The 23,291-nt window shown below is 43.2% G+C and overlaps 3 protein-coding genes across 8 annotated transcripts in view; 2 read left to right on the top strand and 1 right to left on the bottom strand.

Moving 5' to 3' along the window:
- nup210 (nucleoporin 210) overlaps positions 1 to 2,576 on the top strand; it is a 34,076-nt gene extending 31,500 nt beyond the window's left edge. For all 5 annotated transcript variants that reach the window (XM_019877274.1, XM_019877271.1, XM_019877269.1 and 2 more), the window contains one exon: positions 2,330 to 2,576. In XM_019877274.1, the coding sequence (XP_019732833.1) occupies positions 2,330 to 2,412 (83 nt within the window). In that variant the 3' untranslated portion in view covers positions 2,413 to 2,576. The remainder of the gene's footprint in view (positions 1 to 2,329) is intronic.
- A 9,983-nt stretch (positions 2,577 to 12,559) lies between these two features.
- On the bottom strand, positions 12,560 to 16,425 carry mul1 (mitochondrial E3 ubiquitin protein ligase 1). Of its 2 annotated transcripts, none has more exons than XM_019877275.1 (5): positions 16,083 to 16,425; positions 15,066 to 15,188; positions 14,879 to 14,966; positions 14,460 to 14,580; positions 12,560 to 13,501 (listed from the first exon to the last, which is right to left on the bottom strand). In XM_019877275.1, exons 2-5 carry the CDS (start codon positions 15,183 to 15,185, stop codon positions 12,772 to 12,774), a joined length of 1,059 nt encoding a protein of 352 aa, XP_019732834.1. In that variant the 5' UTR covers positions 15,186 to 15,188; positions 16,083 to 16,425; the 3' UTR covers positions 12,560 to 12,771. The 2 variants fall into 2 exon arrangements, with proteins under 2 accessions (XP_019732834.1, XP_019732835.1); XM_019877276.1 differs by having other exon boundaries at positions 16,312 to 16,425.
- Positions 16,426 to 20,187: 3,762 nt separating this feature from the next.
- On the top strand, positions 20,188 to 22,698 carry fam43b (family with sequence similarity 43 member B). The gene has a single exon (XM_019877203.1). It carries the CDS (start codon positions 20,913 to 20,915, stop codon positions 21,915 to 21,917), a length of 1,005 nt encoding a protein of 334 aa, XP_019732762.1. The 5' UTR covers positions 20,188 to 20,912; the 3' UTR covers positions 21,918 to 22,698.
- Positions 22,699 to 23,291: the final 593 nt, after the last annotated feature.

Genomic DNA, 23,291 nt, shown 5'->3' with positions numbered 1-23,291 from the left:
CACACACACACACACACACACACACAAAATCACTTGTCGCAAAGGACAAGGAAAAGCCAATTACAAGAAAATCAAAACGTGCCGAGGATAAAACTCCAAAACAAGATCAATCAGAATCATCTTTATTGGCCAAGTATGTAGAACACACAAGGAATTTGTCTCCGGTAGAACACGCTGCACCAGTATCGTCATAAACAAGGACATGACAAATAAGTAGGGAAGGACATTCCGTAATGCAAGTGAACCGTTGTGCGGTGGTACCACCCAGTGACAACTGTGAGACAATGTGTGCAAAGTATCAAGCAGAGCTAAAGTGATCAGTGGTAGAATAAAATACTATAACAATTGTACAGTTGGTGAAGAAACTCATCGAACCATTCTAAAGTGACCAGTTGCGGTATCAGATCAATGCGAAAAATGGAACAAAACAAGGAGATATTTAACGAGACTATGACCCTGAGTGAAATCGAAAAAGGTCTAGGAAATGAGCACTTGGACGAGAGTTGTGAGCAAGGCAAATTATTCGTCCCATTTAACCAGGCAAGAGTTGATGACATGATGCATAACAGTTGCGGAGAAGGAGGATAAGCCCTCCTATGCCACCTACTAGAGGCAAACAGAACAGGACCATGGCACATAACCCCCCGCCCCCCTTTTTCCCCCATGCAAAAAAAGGAGATGCGGGGGGGCGCTCAGGATGGAGTTGTTTTGTGTGGCATACTCCGGATTCAGTTCCTCTTCTGCGACACGTGTCTCCTTTCTTTCTGCACCAAACTAATTTTTATATTTTATATTACTGCTGGAGACTAGACAAACAGAAAGTTATCATGTTTAAAAGTTTCATTTTGTTGGATGCTTGGTTCACCTCGGGCATGTGTGCTCTCGCAGCTTGTACACAATGGAGCACAGAGAATCAAGGCCAAATTGAAGGCGCTTGTTAACTGATAATACAGGATGTGCCCCCACTGTGACGAGAATGTCCTTGAGTAAAGTTACAATTGTCTCAGTTCGTGGAGAAATGGCAAAGTACCTATTGTTTGTCCAGGGAGTTGTCTTGGTCTAAAAATGTCTACTGAGGGGTGTATTGGAGGGCCGGCTGAAAAGTGCGGCATGCAAACGAGGGAGAATGCTTGTCTGATATGTTAGTTGAAATTTGCATGTGTTCCCAATAAAAGTTCGGCATGGAGCACAGAAAGTTGAGTTTCAGTTGGAGAAGCGAACACTGAGTGGCTTCATCAATAACTGAGCTCCCTGCCGGCAACAAAGACAATCTCTTTCTGAGTCTGTTTGTTCAACTTTTTCGAGGCATATCTCTGACAATTACTATTTATAATGGCTGAACCTCACGCAGCACGAGAGCCACATGCGACAGAGAGTAAGTGCTCCACAGTTTCTCATTCATTTATATAACAATTGACATTAAAAGATACTCAAAACAGAATTTTACAAAACCAAAATACCTTTTATTAGACACGTGACCAGCAAGTAATTCTCTTTTTAGTCGATGACGTCATTATCAGAGCGCAATCCGTCAAAATAGCGCTTAAAATCCTGGTCGGCCTAACGCAGTGCTTCTCAAAGTGTAGCAGTAGTAGTAATAATAGCCCCCCCCCTCCCCCCCCGGCGCCGGGGCGCGTTTGACCTTGGGGAACATGTTTTTTTAATTTAGATTTTTTTTTACTGGCCTACAATAAAGTGCAATTGCACCTCCACTACATTAGGGGGCAGTGACGCTCTCATTGGCAGAGTGTGCGCAGGGAGCATTGCTCGGTGTTTTGTTTGCACTGAGCATGCGCGCTTTGCACACAGCACAGAGTATGAGTATGAAGTGCAGACACGAAGTCGACAGGCGTAGAGAGACGGAGAAAAGAGGTCTCCCGAAAGCTAAGACGAGGAAATATGACAAAGCGTATGTCGCGCTTGGCTTCACTGTGACTACGGTGGTAGACGAGGAAAGACCGGTGTACCGACTGTGTCTAAAAATGTTGGCAGCAAGCAGCATGAAGCCAAATAAATTAAGGTGTCACTTAAAGACATTACACCCCAATCACGCTGATGAGCCGCTTGAGTTTTTTTTTCAGCGAAAACGTGCCGAACATTGCCAACAATCAACCCGCTTTGTGACTGCTACTTGTAGCCATTAATCCAGACATCATCCTTGATTAAAAAAAAAAAAAAAAAATCAGCACAAATTACGACAGAACAGAAAATAATTCAGAAGCACTGGCCTAACGTCAAGGACTACTGCTAACAACGCATGCACTGCAACCTTTTCTCATATGATACGTCCCTTTGAATTTACTGGCACTCCTCCTGGCTCTTTCCGCAGCCCCAGATTCCTTCAACCACCCTACACCCCGGCAGGATGCTAACAGCAACTTCAGGTTGCGTCTCTATTCTACGAACTACTGACGAAGCCCTCATCATCCCTCCTGTCCCATGGACAGTCATCACTGAATGCACCTCATCCGCCTCAGAATGACAGCCGTGGGATGTGACTGTAAAGTCGTTGCATCTTAATATTGATACAACACTTAAAAAAAATCCTTCAAATACCTGGTCGTGTGTGTGTGTGTGTGTGTGTGTGTGTGTGTGCGTGTGTGTGTGTGTGTAACAAAGTTTCAAAAGCTGAATTGTCCTTGTGCTGTCATTTGCTGAATCCTGTTATTCAAGACCACTCCATTGTTCACGGAACCCCTATTGTCGTTTCTTGTTTGTGCTCAGTTAGCTTTTGCTATATATTGTTTGACTTTGACTGCATATGACAGTTTTCAGATGAACTCAGCAGGAACCACATTCGTGACAAAAAAAAAGACTTGAAAACGAGAGGAAATATAGTTTGTTGTCGTTGCCTCAACAAATTACTGTACGTTTAAGTATCCACTGAAAGGAGCCTAATATGTGACAAATCCTTCAAATGTGCATCATCAGTTCCGTGGTGTTTTATCGGTTTGAGCCATGTTGCGTGCAGCTTGTTTAGTTCATTAATGTGAAACGGTAAAAGATGTCAAGCATCTGTCTTAAAAATGTGACAGTCTTCAGTTTTTGCTTTGACCTGCTTGTGGTACTAAGACCGCATTATCACGGTTCAAAGTTGATAGATGGATTTCCGTGAAAATGTTTGGATTTTGTTGGGGAAATGTTCACCCTGACTTATGTTGAATTTCTGTTTTCCTCTCGGCAGGATACTTTCTGTATGCACTATGCATTGTAATCGTGCCTAACGGCATGTCGAATGTCTTTTTTTTCCCCTGCCTCACTTTGTTTCATTGTGTAAATTTGCCTCTTCAAATAAAAGTGATTAATCAAAATTCAGCCTTCATGTTGTCAAGATCCTCTCATGATCTTCCTCTTTCATCTCCACCTGCCAAAATCTGTGCTGAAGGTCCATGGTGGAAAACCAAGCAGAACCTGAGAGCGCATCCAAGGCATCGTCCACTCTTGGCAGAATATGTGAATCTTTGATGTTTACAGCGATGAGTTTTCTATAATCTAAATAGAAACGTCAAGATCCATTCCTCTTGCGGACCAGAAGGACAGGCGCGGCCCAAGGGCTGTAGCTCTCTTCGATGATGTGTGCTTTCAGAAGCTTGTCAACTTGGCGCTGGATTTCCTGTCGCTGGTTGGGTGTCACCCGGTATGCTCTCTGCTTGATTGGTGATGCATCACCTGTGTGAATGAGATGCTTGATGATACCTGTTCTACCTCGGTCGTCTTAGTGTTTGCTGAACACGACGGGACTGTTGGTAAAATTGAAGCCAACACAGACGACAGTTCCATGGTTGGTTGATTTTACATGGCTTGCATCGACACCTCAAAACGTTGAGACAAGCTAGTAAAAGACACGGTCCCATCTCCTTTAAAAAACTGGTGTTAAATCAATGTTGAGGTGTCCTAGTTGAGTATCATTTGCAGCAGCCACAGAAGTAGCAGTGGAATGAGCCATTTCAGGGGGTTGACTAATGGACGTCTCAGTATTGGACATGGTGAGTTCAAAAATGTTGTATAATGATGCAAATAATGAAGGTAGGGGAAAATTCAAACTGTAGGAAACCTCAAAATCTCATCCAAATTGGCGACTAGCAGCAGCCATTCAGTAGAGCGCAAAAATCCACGTGGCTCGCAAGATGACAATTAGCAAGAAAAATCGTTGCATACCAATAGTCAAAAAGCCACACAAAACATACCAACACCGCTGCCACCAATTGTAAGTTGAGGGGTTCGTAGTTTTCGAATGGATGGCTCTACGTCAAGAATAGGCAAAAAGGAGAGATGGACTTCGTTTGAACGCAGCTTTTAGTTTTTTAACGTATGCCTCCGCAATACCAACGAGAACACACCTTCCGGCTTCTAAAACACTTCCTTCTTTCCTCCAGCAAATCAGACGCTCTCAACATAAACATGTTTAAGTAATTATTAAAGGGAATATAATTTAGGTAACCTTAATGTGAAAGACTATACTGTAATGCTCAAACATAAAATGATAACAATTAACAATTTAACAAATTTTTTACATTTGTAACGTGATACCACAACGTAACTGCAGTTGGCCAACTTCCCCACCAAGTGGAGCTCCTACACACACTTTTTGTCTGATCTTGCTTCTTTTTTTTTTTTAATAATCTTTATTGAACAAGTCAGAATAAAATTCTCACTAAACAGAAAACAAAACGAACAGGTTATTAATACATACAATCAATCTTGCTTCTTGTAATGCTGAATAAAATAAAACAGATGATGGTGGAATACATTGCGGTTTTTCGCAATGCATTTTATGCAACGCTTGATTTCTCTTTGTGGACATCCCTTTATCCCTGAGGAAATACAACAAAATAAAATATCGATTTTAGATAATTGTGAAGTGGACAGAAATGTTGAAAACTAATTTGTTTTTTTTTCCTGTGACTCCATTCATTCAGCATCGCCATAATACGACTTGGCGTTCATCACCTGCTGTATTCTGGACTGTGTCCAAAAACCCACAAGAAAAAAAAAACACCCCGAGTGAGTTCCTTCAAATATTGGAGAGCGGTGTTTATTAACCTCACAGTATGGTTCCTCTAAAGTCTAAATGAACGGAAAACCCTCCATCCCATGGAGTAATTCTAAAGGCATTTGGAAGATTACATGCCTCACCAAAGGCTTGAAGGCAGATGTAACGTCCACCTGGGAGAACGTTTTTCATCATGGGGTACTATCTCAGAGAACCTAGTTGACAACAGGTGAGAACCAGGCCAATTGATGTGTATTTTTCATCCTGATCAAAATGTCTCCAGCAGGACGAGCTGTCATCTGTGCTAATTACAAGGATGCTAAGATAAGATAAGATAAGATAAGAAAACCTTTATTAGTCTCGCAATGGAGAAATTCCCAATACACAGCAGCAAAGTACCCAGCCAATCATCATACGAGATCACACTATACCTGTACTGTAAATGCAAACCCATGCTGCCGGCTTAACCTCTTGCTCCTTGGCTCTGAGGCTCCGCCCATTTTCTGATTGCCTCACGTTCTCTGCCATTGCACTTCTGCAGGTAATGTGGCAGTGGCTACTTCCACGTGTCGGACAATTCACAATTTTTAAAGTCAATGCATTTACTACTCTGCTTCTTTACAGGTCGGTGTTTCATACAGTGGCTCATGGACAACTTCTACCCTGATGTGATGTTTCATCATTGTAGCCCGTGAAGCTCTTCTCGCCTCGTTTCCCTGGGTGTTCTCATACGACTGGTGGTATGTACAGCTCCCCCTACAGTAGCCTGCTTCCCATCCTCAACACTATACAAATATTATTATATTAATACGGATTTATTTTTGCCCTTATGTGAGGCACTGACTGGATCAATGACGCTGCTGGTTTGCTTCGCTTCGCTGTGCTCTGCACAGCCTGACTGTACGCTGCCTGGTTTTACGGCGCCTGGCTTCACGTTGCTGTGCTTTTACGTAGCCTCACCTCGAGACAGGTGGCGTCTACTGGCTTTACACTCCTGGTTTTGCTGACAGGGCATCGCGGGTTAATGGATGGACAACGGGACATGTTTTAATGTGTAATTGTTAAGGAGTTGGCTCATTTACTTTTGCACAATCAAATGTTTGTTTGAATGTGGTCAGGTGAGTTCTGTGTGGTTGATGTCAACTCCGTGCATTTGCTTTTGATCATTGTTTTGTATTTGTCAACCCCGTTAGTTTACTTTGTGCTTTCCTGGGCTGGAAGTTTACGGTGGTGGTCCTGGTTGTATGTATTTGAGCTAATGGGTACCCGTACTGTAGGGGATTTGATGTAACGGTCACGTGATTTGCCGGGATTCTGCTGGATCCCGCCAGAGCTCGACACAGTGAATGATTGACTGGTTGTTACTTTTGAGTTTGGTCCTCCTGTTATGTTATTTCACAACACAAAACATACATACACTACTCTGACTGCAGTCAGACCAGCCTCCACTCGCAAAATTGATATCAAACCAGCCGCCACAGCGATTGTTCATACTCCACGTTAACGCGGCGTAGTCCACCTTCAAAATTAGCGGTTTGGATTTAAAATAATGTTTTAAAATAATTCTATAGCGGTCATGCAACGCTGAGTTCACCCAGGGAGAGTGACAGCTGTCTCAGAATTAGGACTAAGAAACGTTCTGAAGTTGAGATTAGTAGAAGTAAATATTAACTAGGACATCAATGACTAAAATTTCACCTGATTAAAAAAAAATTCGTTAAATTATTTCATTATCCCGGAACCAGACCAGGACTAGAGAACACTAGGCCACCCGATGTATCCAACCACAATAATTTAAGATTTGATGTGATATTTTATAATAAAGGGCCTCTGAAATCAGCAATTTTGACCTTTTCACCCTGATTGCAAAAATCATTAGAAATGAATTTTAAATACTATTTATTACTTGATTGGTGTATCATCTGTGAAGAGCAATTTGCTGATTGTAGAGATGAGTAAAAAAACAAGTTGTCATGACCAGGGTAGGTCATTTTATTACCAGTATGACGTGAACTTTTTTTTTCTTTTTTTTTAATAGACTTTAATTTTTACAGCACACAACTGCCTTACAACCTACACACAGTACACATTCATAAATATAAAATGACAAACGATATAGGTCTCCTTGATGTCCAACATTCTGGTGTGCGCTTAGAGCTGAGAAACTAAGACCAGTTTTCTGTTCGGGCCTTTCTCGATTCGTGCGAGTTCATCCCCAGGCACGGCTCGTCATACCGCCTTTCATAGTTGTCGCACCGGATCTATTCAAAGTAAAATAAATCAAAACAGCATTACAAAACAATGTACTGCAAGAATATGTATTGGACAACTTTCAACCAGGATAATTCTAAATTGCTTTGAAAATTCAAGATTTAACATTCATATATTTTTTTTCTTACTCGAACCAATCCCATTTCAGTGGCGTATGCAAACCATAGTGAGGACAATATATGAAGTAAGATAAATTGTGTTCTTGCAATGTGAAACTCGCCCATATTGTCAGAAAAGGACCTGTTCCAGGTGGTTTTGCCATTGAGCCACAGTGCATGGAGAGATCAATCACAACAACATAATGGAATATCAGTTAGTGTACATTCAATTTAGTTTATTTATGGTGTTGTAAATATGCATCCTTTCTTTGCATGGGTGATCGTCCATCCATCTATCTATCTATCTTCTACCGCTTATCCAGTGTTGGGTCTTGGGGGTAGAAGCTTTAGCAGGGAAGCCCAGACTTCCCTCTTCCCAGCCACTTCTTCCGGCTCTTCCCGGGGAATCCCGAGGCGTTCCCAGGCCAGCTTGGAGACAGTCTCGCCAGCGTGTCCTGGGTCGTCCCCGGGGCCTCCTGCCGGTGGGACATTCCCGGAAGACCTCACCAGGGAGGCATCCAGGAGGCCTCCTAATCAGATGCCCGAGCCACCTCATCTGGCTCCTCTCGATGTGGAGGAGAAGCGGCTCTACTCCGATCCCTCCCGGATGACCGAGCTTCTCACCTTATCTGTAAGTGAGAGCCTGGGCACCCTGTGAAGAAAACTCATTTCTGCCGCTTGTATCCGGGATCTCAATTCTTTTGGTCTTGAGACCATAGCTGAGGGTTGGAACGTAGATCGCCCAGTAAATTGAGAGCTTTGCCTTTTGGCTCAGCTCCTTCTCCACCACGACAGACTGATACAATGTCCGCATCACAGCAGACGCTGCACCGATCCGCCTATCGATCTCTCGCTCACTCGTGAACAAGACCCCAAGGTACTTCAACTCATCATCGGGATGAGCCGACACTCGCCTCTCTTCAGACAACTCCACTGTAGCTTGATGGAACGGAGAAAGCACTAGTAGGGCTTCTCTTATGATGGTGAACTCATCAGCTGTCAATGGAGTCAAATCTGTCTTTTAGGAGGCCAGAGATACCCACACTGGTTCCCTCTTATCAGCCTTGACAGCATTTCATAAGTACTGTTCCAGCATGTTGGCACCTCATTGATGAGTTTCAGGGTTGGCCGTCCCATCTGTTGCTGCACCTGAGCGAGCTTCTCCTTGGCTGTAGTGCTTGAACGGAAATATGTGACAATGTGCCGTGCCGAGCTTTGTTTCTGATGTCTGTAAGTGCAGGGACCTGATCGCATGATTTTCTAACATAAATTAAGACTGTGGAATGCAAATTGAGTGGCATATTTGGAGGTGTCTAGTGGATGCTATCATGTTTGGTGCTGCGTCAGTCACAAGACACTTTGTTGGTTATGGCCCAGTCCTCCATCATGCCCCTTTTGACCTGGGCCAAATTGTCAGCAGTGTGATTCTGTGTAAAGTGTTGTACTCCCAACACTGATGAACAGGTGAGTGCCAAGTAGCCCTCCATGTTCACAGAGGTCCACATGTCAGTTGTTCTACTCACTGCCACAGCTTGCTGTACTTCCCATTTTCACTTTTTCCCGTTCCTCCTGATATTTGTTGGCCACCATTTTTTTGATGGTCTGAAAATTAAACCAAATGCAAATACTACATTTAAATTATAGCCGATTCATCTCATCGACATCAACTACTACTCTATGGAGCTTTCACACAGACCTTTCTTGTCGTCAAAACATATGAGGGTTCAAGGACCTGAATCGGTTCCTTGAACCCTTCACTCTCCACAATGCTGAGGGCCTGGCAGTCCTTGACAATGAAGTTCAGCAGTGCTTGATTGAGCAACTGCTTTCTGGAAGCTTGATTGTGAAATATGAAGTGGGGAGTAAACCAATCACAATTAATGATCAACAAAGCAACTGCGAAAAGAGAATGGCTGTATACCTGACGTTATCCTGGGTGTATCTGGAACTTCATTCTCATGCTTGGCCCGATAATGCCTCAGCATGGAGGAGGTGCTTTTGTTGGCATATGATAGTTATGCATGGCAAATTTGACATTTCACCTGCAATAATATATGTGAATAGTAAACTAGGAGTTACCTTGAAATGAATTTGAATTAGAATGGAACAAGACATGTCAATAATCTGAGAGGCACTTGGTGAGACAAGGAGATTTGAATAAATACCTTCTTCTCCAAAAGGCCATCAAAATGGTCCCACACGGCGGACAATTTGCGTTTCCCCGGGAGCTACTCCATAATATATGTGCATGTACTACGACAAGCGAGCGAGGGTGAGGTCTGCCTTGTTTCGGCAGGCGGCATCGCGTCGCTAGACGCACATCCTTATAAACACAGTTTGGCGGGCTTTTGCGGCGTCGACGCCCCCTAGACATTCATGCATTGGTCACGTGATTGTCTTGAAGTAGTAGGCGCACCAACACGGGGATTGCTCTGTGAGGTCGACACATCAGTGTTGCTTGACCCATCACTAGTGTTGACACTTTGTTAGGTATGGCCCCCTTTTGACCTGGGCCAAATTGTCAGCAGTATGGAAAGTATTGTACTCCAACACTAATGAACACAACTGCATATTCACATTAATGTAGTGCCAAGTAAGCCTCCATGTTCAGAGGTCCACACGTCAGTTGTTCTACTCACCGCCACAGCTTGCTGTACTTGCATTTTGACTTTTTCCCGTTCCTCCTGGTATTTGTTGGCCACCATTTTTTTTTTTTTATGGTCTGAAAATTAAACCAAAACACAGCATGGAGGAGGTGCTTTTGTTGGTAAATGATAATTCTGTATGGCAAATTCGACATTTCGCCAGCAATAAAATATGTGAATAGTAAACTAAGAATTACCTTGAAATGAAGTAGTGCCCTAGACCTGGTCTCGTTGCAGGATAACAAAAACTGATTTTTTTATTTTTAATCAGGTGTAAAGATTTCAGAGGCCTTTTAGTTTGAAATGTAACATCAGATCGTAATGAAAGTAGTCCAACTGGATACGTGGGGTGCCATGGTGTACCCTCGACCGGTCTGGTTGGGGGATGACTAAAATTCAGTCTGCCCCGGTGGTGGTGTCCCTTTCCCGTGGTGTGCTACGTCAGTCCTTTTGATTTTCTTCACCGTTGTGCTGTGTGTGTGCGCGCCACAAACCTCGGGTACCCCTTTTTGGTTTATCGTTCCAGCTCCAGCCCTACTAGTTTTTCTGATTTCATATCCCTGTGTAAATAGTAATTTATAACGTGTCTTTTGAGAAAGTAAAAACATGTATTTTTGTATCTGAAACACGTCTCATGTTCCCTTTTTTTTTGTAATACGAACCTGAGTGCCTTGTTAATGGTACTAGCACTTAAATATTTCCGTGTTGTATGGAAGTTGAAAATCCCACCTCAGTTTTATGACTTCCACATTACAGAAATCCAACTAATTTCAACCTCCAATTGCCCCGACCCCACAGTCGTCCTCACTCATTGGCCTCCCTGTTGTCTGAACCACATTAAGCCCTCCACGTCAGTCTGAATTCTACGGTAACCAACATTCATTCGCACAAAAATCAGACTGTGCAGGGGTCTTCAGTGGTCCTCATTTCATCACTATATCGGCAGGTTGCAGGTGTTCAAGCTGAGGTCTGGTTCATATCGTTCCCGGAGAAACTGATTTGATTTGGCAGCCTCACGATCAGCAGCGAAGTTAGCCGGAAATCCTTGAATGCCAAAGGAGTCGATAACAATGTGGGAAAAGAGTGACCGCTCGCTCCATTATTTGCAGGAGTCATGGAGTAAGCCCAAGAATCGTGGACTCCACCCGTAAAAATGTTTTTCAAAAATTGCCTCTACATGAAGATTTTAAACCTCAAACTATAAATGCAAAATACTTTCTCATTTCAAACTCACCTTACATTAATAATTTAAGTATTGTCCTCTTTCAAAGTGTCCCCAGACAGGCTTTGTTTAGTTAACAGCACATTATCTGTCTTCAATACAGTAGGCCAGGTCTATCTGCTCAAGTTCAGGCTATTACGTGTTGTCAAAGTCTAAATTTCTGTTTAATTTCCAGCACTTTTTAATAGCCTAGAGCAGGGGTCACCAACGTGGTGCCCGCGGGCACCAGGTAGCCTGTGAGGACCACACCAATAGCCTGCCAGTGCTAGGATTGTGATTTGCTAGTAGAAATTATGATTTAAAAACGCAAACACTGGCAGTATTGTGAGACATCTTTAAGATGATCAGAGCCTGAAAATGTAAATCATTAAGTATTAAAATAACACATTCTAATATTATTAAATGTAATTTGTACAGATGTTATTTCAGATGTGTATCAATTTGGTAGCCCTTCACACAATCAAGTACACATGAAGTATCTCTCACTATGCTATGCTCAGGTTCAGGCTACTAGTCTATAAAAAAAATGACAAGGTTAATTGCTAATAAAGCAATTTCAACTTCAAGTACGTCTAAATGCTTTGCCTTCTCTTTCCTTACTGATCACCAAGTGACCCCAGCGCCTCCAGGCTAATATGACATGAAATAATGTCAATTAAATGTAAGCATTTTGGTTGATTCTAACACCTGATTCTATGCATTTCAGGGTCTTGGGGAAACAAAACCTCACATTTATTTCACCTGCGTGGTTTTGGCATGAGGACTGTCCTCATCACTCTGCTGTTGGCTGTCAAACCGGCCATGAGTTGGTGGCCAACCCGAGCGACTCACCTAACTTGGCGTCTTCGAAAGGGTGAGGTACTTAGGTTTTGTCTTAGTGCATTACAGCAAGAGCACAAAATATGAGGAAAGGTGTAAATAGCTGGTAGTTTGGTCCCCCTCCGCCCCCCCAAAAAAAATGAGTCGGTGAGTTTGGTGGCAGTTCACTGTATTATCTTAATGTTACAACCCAAATTCTAAGATTTACAGAATGCAAGAGTCCTCTATGTGCCTTTTGCCAGTTATCCCCCTCCCACACTCCTTGCCTGAAATAGCAATCATTGGAAGTACAGTCTAGTGGTATGCATGTGTTTACACGAGATAAATATACTGTGTAAAACCAGTATCAGCCACTGATAATTGTGTTGTTTATCATTGTGGTTGTGGTTTGCAGTGGTGTAGACTGCACTGCATCACACTGGAAGCGGTTACGAATATTTCTGAACCAAACAGAATCAAGCAAAATACTGAAGTTGCACACCACTGCAAACTCAAACAGCAGACTGTCGAATAGACTTTTCAATTTATAACAAAAACATCTCAAAGGCAGAATATTTCATACCGTTGTATTGCAATTAGTCATGATGTTAGGTCTGAATTGTACGCAGCCCCATTACTTCCCTTTTCCCTGCAAAAGCCAACTTGATGATGGAGGCAATTTAGTCCACAGGCAAGAAAACATAACAAAACAAAGAGGGTCAGTGTGACGCGAGTGTGCCCGCATTAGATATTGTATATGAGCACCATCCTGTCGATAGGCGCCCTGCAGATGGGACACGTCTTTGGCTCCGGCAGAGCCTGGTAGCATCTCGTGCACGTGCACACGTGACCGCACTCCAGAAAGACGCAGGAGCGCTCCTGGAACAAGCAGACGGTGCACCTGCTGGCTTGCGCGCCGCCTTCCTCCAAATTGTGTTCCCCCTTATTTTTCTTCTCTTGCTCCTCAAACTCCCGAAGCATGCGCTTCACGCGCTTCCTCTGTCTGTGGCAGACGTACTGCTTCCACAGTAGGTAGACGAAAGTGGAGCAGGCAGCAAGGCCGAAGACTACAGTCAGAATCCTCCACAGTCGGACATCTCGCTCTTGCTTCCTCAGGAGAGCGTCGTAGTCCAGCCGAGTGAGGAAATAAGTGAAGCCTTGCTTGGGCGGCTGGAGCTTAATGATGTTGTTATCCAGCACCAGCTCGCCTACGCCTGTGACGCTGTCGCCCACGCGCAACATCTCCTCGGTTTCGTGAATGCCTTTGGGTCGCTCGCCACTAATGAAGTTGCCGATGGCGCTGGACAGGGACTGAACTGCGGGGTGGAAGTTCTCATACGTGGTCTCCAGATTCAACTCGGCGGCGTCAAGCGGGCGCATGATGCGAACGGTGGCGGCAATGTCGTCGTCGTGCGGGCCGAGCGCAAACGGAACGGTGTTGGTGCGCTGGTGGATGACTTTCTGAGTGTTGCTCCTGCGCATAGGAAACGTGAATGAAGTCAAATCATGCTGCGGAACTCCTGTTGTAACGATTCATTCTACGCTGCATTCTCAAATGATTATGCAAATTTAGTTTTTTTTCCTCAGATTTTTATAAATAGCCTGTAGGGATAAACTCTGCTATAAAATAAGAATATGTCCAAACTAAGGCCTGGGGACCATTTGCGGCACATCATCCATTTTTCAGTGGCCTGCGACATGACAATATATATTCACTAAAAACACTATTTTGGCATGGGCGAAATGGTTTGTTAAAAAGTTGAAGGTGGGCAGAGTGAGAAGGGAGGGTCTCAGAAAAATAGGTGACATTATGACTCAAATTTGTACAAATATACTGAAAAAGTTTTCTCAATATTCCAAGATACAAATAAACCATTTATGATGAAAAGAATAACACAATTTATCTTCAAAACACTGTCGACAAAGATAATTCAATTTGAGAGGCAAAAGTAGTTTCTTCCACTTTGTGGATGTTTGTTTGAAAACATTTGAAGTATTCGCTAACAGTTGATGACTTGTGCTGAGTGCCAAACACCATTTGCATCAACATTTGGGATGTGAGGTATACCGTTAAGCCACCATGATGGCAAAACCACCTACTAAGGCCCTATATGGGATTCATCCCAGCGCCAACCATCCATCACTTCTTGCGGCCCTCTGCAGCCATGCGACAAGATAAAAAAAAATAAGTAAATAAAATAATAAAAATGCTGCGACCGATTCGTGCCTCAAAGACGACAAGGGCCTGGCGTTCGTATGGGGGCTCATAACTTTCAACCTGATTGAAGAGATGTTTATTTCACTTTAATTTTGTATTTGTAATCCTTCAACGGTTGAGACCAGATTGTTAAAAAAATGAACCAATATCATCCATCAATGGAATTCGTACAAATGAATCGTTACACATTTGACATGCTTGCTTGCCAACTTACCACAGTTGGGTGGTGCGGTTCCACACCATTTTCTCCTCCTTCAAAGTCAGTCTCTCAATGACGCCTTTGCAGTTGTCGAGAAACTGGCTATGGAGAGTTTCTTTCACAGACCTCGCCACGCCTGCAAAGAAGGACATATTGTGCCGCGGTCGTAATACAGCCTGTCGAATGTTCGCTCGGTTACAGCTGAGGTTGTGTGTGTGTTCCTAAATTCCAATTGTCCGTGAAGACTCCGAATGCATGTGGCATCTCTATAAGAACGTACTACCATCAAAGCAGTGTCTGATCAGCTTGGAGGTAATGGTTGTACAACTACATGTTACGTAACGTTATGTGGTAAATAAAGAACGTTTGGCACAATTAAGTGAAATTGGTACATTTCTTGTGGCCCTGCGGTGGGGAATCACGAGTCGACTCACCCTCGATGACAGCATAAGGGAAACATCTTCCAGGTGTTTCAGACAGGATTATTTTCAAATCCTGGTCAATGGAAACTTTCTTGGCATCCTGTGCACAGGAGAGATTTCGGTTGTGTGACACCTGTGATTGATTCACTTCCATATTGTGACACTGTGGTGGAGCGTGTGTGTTTTGAATGTGGCAGACCTTCAGTTTGGTCACTGTCGCTGCTTTGTTCCTATACACATTGTAGAAGACAGCAGTGAGGGCCGAGCTGGTAGCCAAAAGGCCCACCTGTAAAGCTGACGGATTCCAGTCCAGCATCATGGACTGTCATGACAGCGATAAGAGCACACATTTGTGTCAAACTGGTCTACATTGAAAAGAAATATCATACATGTCCCTCTCTACAGGGGCAGAGGCTGCCCCCGCCCATCTTCCTCATATTTTCTCTCTTCCCCATCTAAGAAACTAAGAAGCTAACCACCAGGCTGCCCGTTTTGTCCCCCCTGTTGGTCATTGTTACTTTTCATGTTTCTTGGACTGGTTGTAACTGTAAAGACAAATTCCTGTTTTTACTTACATTTAGATGATTCGGATTTTTAAGGTTGACATGTTACTTGTTTCAAGGCTTGTTAAATCAGTACTGTGTCATTCAAGTTGACTGGTTTTGCTGTTACTGTAATTTGGAATTTTAATCCATATTTAGATTTCAAATAAAACAGGATCTGAGAAAATATTGTCAATTTTTGTTGGCCTGTCCATATTATTACACACAGGTCCAAAATATTGTAAAAAAGGTTGTCAGGCATGAATGGCAAGCAAAACATCATATTCAAATAATTCAACTCTTTAACAGCACAAACAAGAAGCTTCGATGAAGAAGAGATTCTGAAAAATCTGCCTTAAATTCGGGTTTTCATGTGTGTAATTCCACTTCCAGGAGATGCCATGAGTTTACCTGCAATCTCGAAATGAAATTCCCCAAATGTGGATTTATGTCCCCCAAACTAATTGGCTTCTTTTCAAATATTATTTAACTTCCATTCCAAGCCGCGCATGCCATGAATGCAATTTCGATGACCACTGATAAAATTCACATTTACCACGGTTTATTCTTTGATTTGATGACTCCTTGTTTTAAAAAAAAAACAAAAAAAAAACGTAGTATAACGCTCATGCGTCAGAGCAATGTGATATGGCGACGATCAGGGACGACCTTACCTTTTCATGCCAACAGACACTGATGAAAGTTTAAAACGAGCGATAGTTTGATGTGGAAACGCCGTTTACGAACGCTTTGCTTTCCCTCATTTGAATGCGCTTGCTAGCATACATGCTAGCTCCCTGAATTAACAATTGGCCGGCGTCACTCCAGCCAACCACATAACACGCTTCGAACGGTCCTGCAGATTAATATTGCTGAGGCATTTCCCAACTGTCAAGATATTACCAATAAGAATCATTTGCGCGTCCCTGATGAGGTCACGGCGGCCTGCGGTCAGTGAAGCTTTGTCAACAAACCTTCAACTGACGTCTTACGTTGCCAGATACCGGTGACGTTTTTCAGTCATGATCGTACAGAGTAGGAAATTTGTCATTTATTTTACATTTAAAATATATCGTAATTTTGCTGGAACAGACGACGTTATTAGTTGTATTATTATTATTATTATTATTATAATACACATTATTTTTGTGTGTTGATGCACATAATCTTGCATATCAAAAGTTAATAATGAAAAAAAAAACTGGCAACCCTGCACTTCGTCCCTTTCACCGCTGAATGTCAGTGTAGTCATTTGTAACCATGTGAGTGCTGAGTGTTGGACTTTCACGTTAGTGTTGTGCGTGCAAAAACATGTTTCTTCGTTTTCCAGTAGGTGGCCCAATCTACTTGTGGAGAAAAAAAGTGGCAGATGTAAAAATGCTCATCCAATTCATGTACTTTAATTAAAAGTAAAACTAAAACGTATCGAGGCTGAAATGTATTAAAGTACAAAAGTAAAAATGCAGCATTTACTGTCTAATATTTGCAATATCCGTTTTGATGACTCAAAAGAGTTTATTACTCCTTAAGCAATGTATCTCGTGATTGAAATGAGAACAAGCAAAAGATTATGTTGCATATTCCGTGAAAACAGCATGTGATGCTCCCATAGTTTTACTAACATTGCAAGCTGACAGTTGAATAGCAAAACAAAGGGGAAAAAGTGAAAAAAAAGGTAAATTAGCTAATGGTAACAACTGCAAAATACGCCCTGTGTTTGTGTTTTTCAGACTAAACAGCAAGAGAATTTTTGAACACCAGAAGCTTGTGCTTATTTGGGCTTGAACACAACACAGTTGCCACAAGTCATTATTGCAGCCAACAACATCAAATGATTCTCTGAAATAAATTCATGAATCAGGGAATATCTCGCTTCTCAAAATCAGTTGCTATCAGTGTTAGTTTTTTCCAACTCATGAGCAAGCAAGCAAGCCAGCATGATCAAATCAATCAGCCACGGTTGACTTGTGTTATATACAGAGAAAAAGATTCTGCAGTGATCTCATCACTTCTCTATTCTGCTTATAGACCCTGAGTTGTCATACATGTGTGACATTTGGGAACTGGTATGACTTGCTGTGATATGGTGCACTGTGATATATTAGCCCAGTTGTCTTTGACATTTACGCCCATCAACAGCATTTCTTAGCATTCACACTGCATTTTAAAGGGAATTGCACTACGGAATCTAATTCTTCAGAGGGGTGAAAATGGCAAAGTGATTTAAATTTAAAATGTCACATGTTGCCTGTAAATAAACAAAATATAGAGAGTAATTTTCATGAATAACATTGCAATGACAATACAAAGACTGGATGCTCTATGTTTTTGCTTTTGCATGTCCTCTGGCTGGACGAGTCTGACATGATCAGCCTGACATGTGAATATTAGACCTTTGAGAAACTGTCTGACAGGAAGAGGTGTGAACTTCTTGTGACCTCAAAAACATCTGCAAGCCCTTTGCTGTTTTTGTGTGATTAGGATAGTTCACCAATCTTGTAGTATGGCTCCTACTGTGGGTTAGAGAAAAGGGAAACGCAACTATAGTTGTGGAGATATGCTAGTCTGCATTCTGATGACTGTCGGGGTGCCCTTAAACAGGGCACGGAACCCATTGGAAACTCAGAGGCGCAGTCAATGTTTGCATGTCTTCTTATACCCGGCGTATGTGTGTTTTACTGATTCTTGATGATTATTTGATGCATAGATTCCACTCAAACATTGAGAAGCAATGTGTTGTCTGTAGATTGGTTTTTGGATGACATAAAAGGAAAACCATAGTACAGTATGCTAAATGGTTCATGATTAATTGCAGTGTTACACAACTACGTTAATACAAATGAAATGATGGAGATGTACTGTAAAATGTTGAAAAAGATTGCTGGTTAGAACAGAATTTTTGTGCTTTTTTTTCATGGCTACAATCGAAAAAAAGATCAGTCAACATTCTTTTGTGCTACAAAGTCCAATTAAGAAAAAAAAAATACTGGCAACTTGGGCATAGGCTTTTTGCTGTCCCACACAATACAGAAAGGAAAGATGGCAGGAAGTGTTTAGCTTTATTTATACATACAGTGTTTATTTAACACACCTAAAGTAAGTGCCCAAAACCACCACTAAGTATCGATGTGAGTATAGCGCGCTTACCCAAGTGTTGACCTTGCTTTTAGTCTTTCCAATGCCACGTGAAATTTGCTCTTTGACGTGGAGCCCCCGGTCTTCATTACTGTCGGCTAATTGGTGGATCTTCTTTTTATTTGACCGTAGAAGCTCCCTTGATCCCTCAATGTGGTACAGCACTTTGCTGATAAAGGGTAAGCAATGCACTGACTGAAAGTGTGTTGTGCTGCACACATCTGTCTCCTCATTACATCATGAACAAAATGCCAGAGAACCAAAGTAAAATTGGGTTCCACCACTGTCGCTCGTAAATTGCTCCTTCCTCATAGACCCTCGGCAAAACCATTCCAGGCCTTTCTATGGGGAAAGTGTCTTTCATGATGGAATGCATTTGTCTCCGTAACATCTTCACTCGCGTGCGTAACTGAGCGGCTCGCAATCTCACCATCCCCTTCACACATGACATTAATCAGTCTAGCCGGAGGTGGGGCACTCTCACAAGACCCCTTTCATTGATTACATCGCACTGCTGTGTGATGAAGAGTCTGACTCAGTGATGACGCCCGTGCTTGAAAGAAAATCTTAACAAACACAGCTCCAAAATTTCCAAAGTAGTCTAGTGGAAAAACACATTTGGGAAGTGGATGCTTCACGCCAGCATGATTAAAAAGAATAAAGCAATGCTACTATATTTGTTATGACTTACATGGAACTTTTCTTTACTCCCGAGCTACCACAAAATGATTTCTTGGTAATGTGTCTCAAAAATTATTCACAGGAATTGGCACAAAATTTGGTTCAGTCACTCAGCTTTCCAACTAATATCACCGCACAATCTAAATGGCAACTATTTTATAACGTTGACACTGTAGCATTGTTTTATTTGGAAACAAATGTTGGGCAACACCCTCGTCTGTGAAATATTTTCTTCAAACTGCATTCTAGAACATATCAAAAGAATTCATATGTCATTTGACATTTTTCTTTTCCGGCACCCAGATGCGCACACAGGGGCGCACAATCACCTCAGACATGGAGTCTTTACTTTTCATCTTTATTGCTGCCGCAACTGACTGGTCAGGGCGCCTGTGTAGACTCACAAAAAAGACAATTTTGCAGCCTAGCCTGTTTAAATGACAGTTGGAATTGGGTATGCAATACTTTGCAGCTGAACAGAGCACCAAAAGGAACAGGAAGTCAGACAGATGCACATGATAGAAATTATTTAAAAAAACAACACCAGAAGGATTGAGGAAAGTATTTCCATTTTGCATTCGAAAGAAAAATTGATGACCTGGCGTCTCCATGGATATTTTTGTTTGAACCCATTGGGTTATTCCTCTGTCAGTGTTGTGATGATGCTTTTGAGTAATGCCATACGTGTTTGTAACCCACTTCCCAAAAAGTTAGGACATTACTTTTTTTCTTTTTTTACTATATGACCTTTTAAAACAAGCCCAGGCGTATACAATCATGCAGTATTGGCTGAAATGTAATATTTGAACAACAAAAATGCAAATGCATTGCGTCTAAGATGTTTTTTTTCCCACTCTCTGTGGTCCTACCAACACACTCTGATTATGAACATTCCTCATTTTTGTGACATTTAATTGTAACTTACCGTTTAGGTTGTTAAGTACGCGTGAACTGAAATTTTGTTCTAGTTCTAGAAAAGTTTCAGGTGGTCAGGAACAGCGCCACTGTCCTCTGTTTGAGTTAGAAATAAGAAGCGAGCTGTTAAATTTCACCTTTCAAATCTTTGCAACACACAGTTTTGTCACTGGTAAAGCAAACAGGTAGAGGGGAAAGAAAACGGCATGATCACGGACATTGTGCACACTGAACAATAAGGTTTGTTACAGATATGCGACATGTCAAGATTCTTGACAAATGTGCTGCTCTCACAAACAAGAAATGGTTTCATGTTCAATCAAGCGGAATCCAGAAGTAGTCACACGGCCGTCATTTAACCCCCCTCGAGAGTTCCCGTGGGCGATGGATCCTCTGCTTTATAGGAGTCATATATATAGCGATAGTTCATTGCAGAGCTGGACAGCTCAGTAATGCTTCCGAGGGGATCCATTTGGAAGCCAAACAAAGAGGCGGGGAGGGGTGTGCACGCTCCAAACGCTCGGCTCGGCGTATCATGATGCAAACGGCACAGGAGAAAGAAGAAAGAGGAGGCGAGAGAAGGAGGAGCGAGGAGGCGAGCAGACCGACTGAGCCTGGTTGGCTCTCAGTCACTCTTCTGTGCGAGGCAAAGCAGCTTCTCTGTCTGTCCTCTCTCTTGCGCTCGCTCTCATCGACGCTGAACCTCCAGTTTATCCAGTCTGAGCTGCAAAGAGGCAACCAAGGGGCACAGGAGCGCCTCCTGCTGCCACGCCATGCTACCCTGGAGGAGGAATAAGTTTGTTCTGGTGGAGGATGACAATAAAATGAAAGCCAAGAGTCTCGGAACAGGACTGACCTATCACTCCATCCTCTCATCTCTGCTGCGCTCCTGTCCTGACCTGCTGCCCGACTGCCCCTTCGATTGGGTGGGAAACATCTTTCATACCAAACGCCAGAAGGTGGAACTAAACCGAGAGGAGCCCGTGTACACTGTGCGCTATCTGGGAAGTGTGGTCACCATCACAGCTAAGGGGGAAGGTTGCACCCAGGAAGCGGTGGCCAAGATCTGGGCAAAGAGCAGCTACGGGGAGCAGAGCCTGAAAATGAGGTTGGCCGTGGGACCGCAAGGCATCCGCATGAGTGCTGACAAATCGGGGAAAAAAAGTCCCATTCATCTTTACTCCCTGAGCCGGATCACCTGCTGTACAGCGGACCCGTGTCGGCCCAAGATCCTGGCCTGGATCTACAGGCACCAGGTTAAGAACATGGCCGTCGTCCTTCGTTGTCACGCTGTCTTGGTGAGTAAGGCGGAGAAGGCCCAAGCCATTGCGCGAAGCCTCTATCAGCACGCCACCTCTGCCTTCAGTGAGTTTAAGCGTCTCAAGCGCCAGAGTGACTTTCGGCACTGCCAGCAACAGCTGCTGGGGGAGGAGGCGGTGCCCTTGATGCCCCTGAGGAGGCTGCTGAATGGGCACTGCCACTATAGGTCATCCGCCGACACGCCTGGAAGTGCTACTCGTCTTTGCTCCATCACGGAGGAGGAGGAAGAGGAGGAGGATGACGACGACGATGGAAGCGACAACCAGAAGGCGGGAGCCCAGCAACCCTTGGAGACGGAGCCCAAAAGGAAGCAGAAGGTTTTCACCACAAACGCAGACCCGACGCAGTTGCTCTCCCAGTTGGATCTCAGGGATATTGCGAGACTGGAGCAGTGCCAAATCAACTTTGTCAGTGAGAACAATAACAACACATTCACATTTATAACCTCGCTGGTGTGATTGTGAACAGGGAACAAATGGAACTCATTCTTCTGTTCATTGGACTCCATCCTTTCTCCCTCTTTAAAATGCGTTCACCGGCGTCCGTTTAGCGGGCTGGTCTTGCGCGAGGGCACTTTGCATTCTGCCAGAGGGCTCTGACGCCGGTGCGCCAGATTGACTGTAGCGAGTCGGGGATGTTTACAAGAAGAGTTGCTGATGCACAACCCTTACGAGCACAATGACAAACGTCGCTCTTAGGCAGCATGAGATGACGTATGGTCATGTTTTGATCTTTGCTTTGCTTTTTTTCAAAGCATGGTGTTTGTATGTTCGTGTCGTATTTCTAACCTGACAATCCTAAATGATGTTCCAAAGTTTGTTACTGATTTACTGAGGAGGGAGGCGATTGATTAGGACGCAAGCCATTGATGGGACATCGTAATTAATGCCCTTGTCACCGTGGTCATCATTTATGCATGACGTGTCAATTGTAACCTTTTGCGTTGAGCTCTTGTCTTTAATGATGTGACACCTTCAAAGAGAACACTGTGATAAACGTGCAAGCAGAATACGCCGAAAAGTCTCATTCATGGTGCTCAGGCAAATTTCAGTCTGTCATGATTGTGCTCTAGCTTGTTTCTTTCCACATCAGCTCTTACATAACTTCACAGTTTGGAGAATTGTTCTGAGCCGCTTTCCTTTTAATTCCGTTCATAACCACTGACATCATTGTGTTGTAAGAAATAAAGGTTTAAGAAGATTTATTTTCAAAACATGAGAAATAAAAAGTTCCCTATGATTCGTTGGTGATCTTGGAGAGATCAAGGGGGTGGTGCAAATGAAACTGCAGGTTTCCGACGGCAATATGCGTCACTCCAACCCTTCAACCCATATGCGGCTACATATTGTATTCCCTGAGCTATTAGACAGTAAACCGACAAAATTCAAACAGAGATTGTAACTCATAAATCGGAAGTCAGCCCTAATGAATGTAGTCTGATGGTCTCCCCTGCCGGCTTCCAGGCCGCTCATGCTGAGGGGGGCAATTCATCAGCAGATGGAATTGTGCAGAGAGAGAACATAAAGAACCTGTCACAGCAGTTTGGCTGTCGGCGTCTGACATCGCAGATGTCTCCAAAACCAGGACGGTGACTCACCCATCATCAGTTATTGCCACTAACATCAGCATTTTGTTGACGACAAAGCCTTTATGCTGTCGTTCCGGAATCTCGCACAAGCTGCAGGTAGACATTGCAGCTCTGTATTTGATTTTGCTAGATCCACATTATTTTCCCTCTCGCCGCAGCGGCCCAAAAACATTACGGGGGCACCCCTACACTGTTTCAGACCGCCTGCCTCAGGTGCGAGTGCGGTAGAATGTAATGCTTTGTT

Source organism: Hippocampus comes, unplaced genomic scaffold, assembly GCF_001891065.2.
Source record: "Hippocampus comes isolate QL1 unplaced genomic scaffold, H_comes_QL1_v1.1 scaffold167, whole genome shotgun sequence".
Lineage (NCBI taxonomy): Eukaryota > Metazoa > Chordata > Actinopteri > Syngnathiformes > Syngnathidae > Hippocampus > Hippocampus comes.
Note: the sequence above shows the minus strand (reverse complement) of the source record. Positions and strands in the feature narration are given on the sequence as shown.

Coding starts and splice junctions, on each gene's coding strand:
- mul1 (XM_019877275.1), bottom strand. CDS start 15,185: ATGATGCTGGACTGGAATCCGTCAGCTTTACAGGTGGGCCTTTTGGCT. Junction 14,967..15,065: donor CGACAGTGACCAAACTGAAG/GTCTGCCACATT, acceptor TCCTGTGCACAG/GATGCCAAGAAAGTTTCCAT. Junction 14,581..14,878: donor CCCTTATGCTGTCATCGAGG/GTGAGTCGACTC, acceptor CCTTCTTTGCAG/GCGTGGCGAGGTCTGTGAAA.
- fam43b (XM_019877203.1), top strand. CDS start 20,913: ATGCTACCCTGGAGGAGGAATAAGTTTGTTCTGGTGGAGGATGACAAT.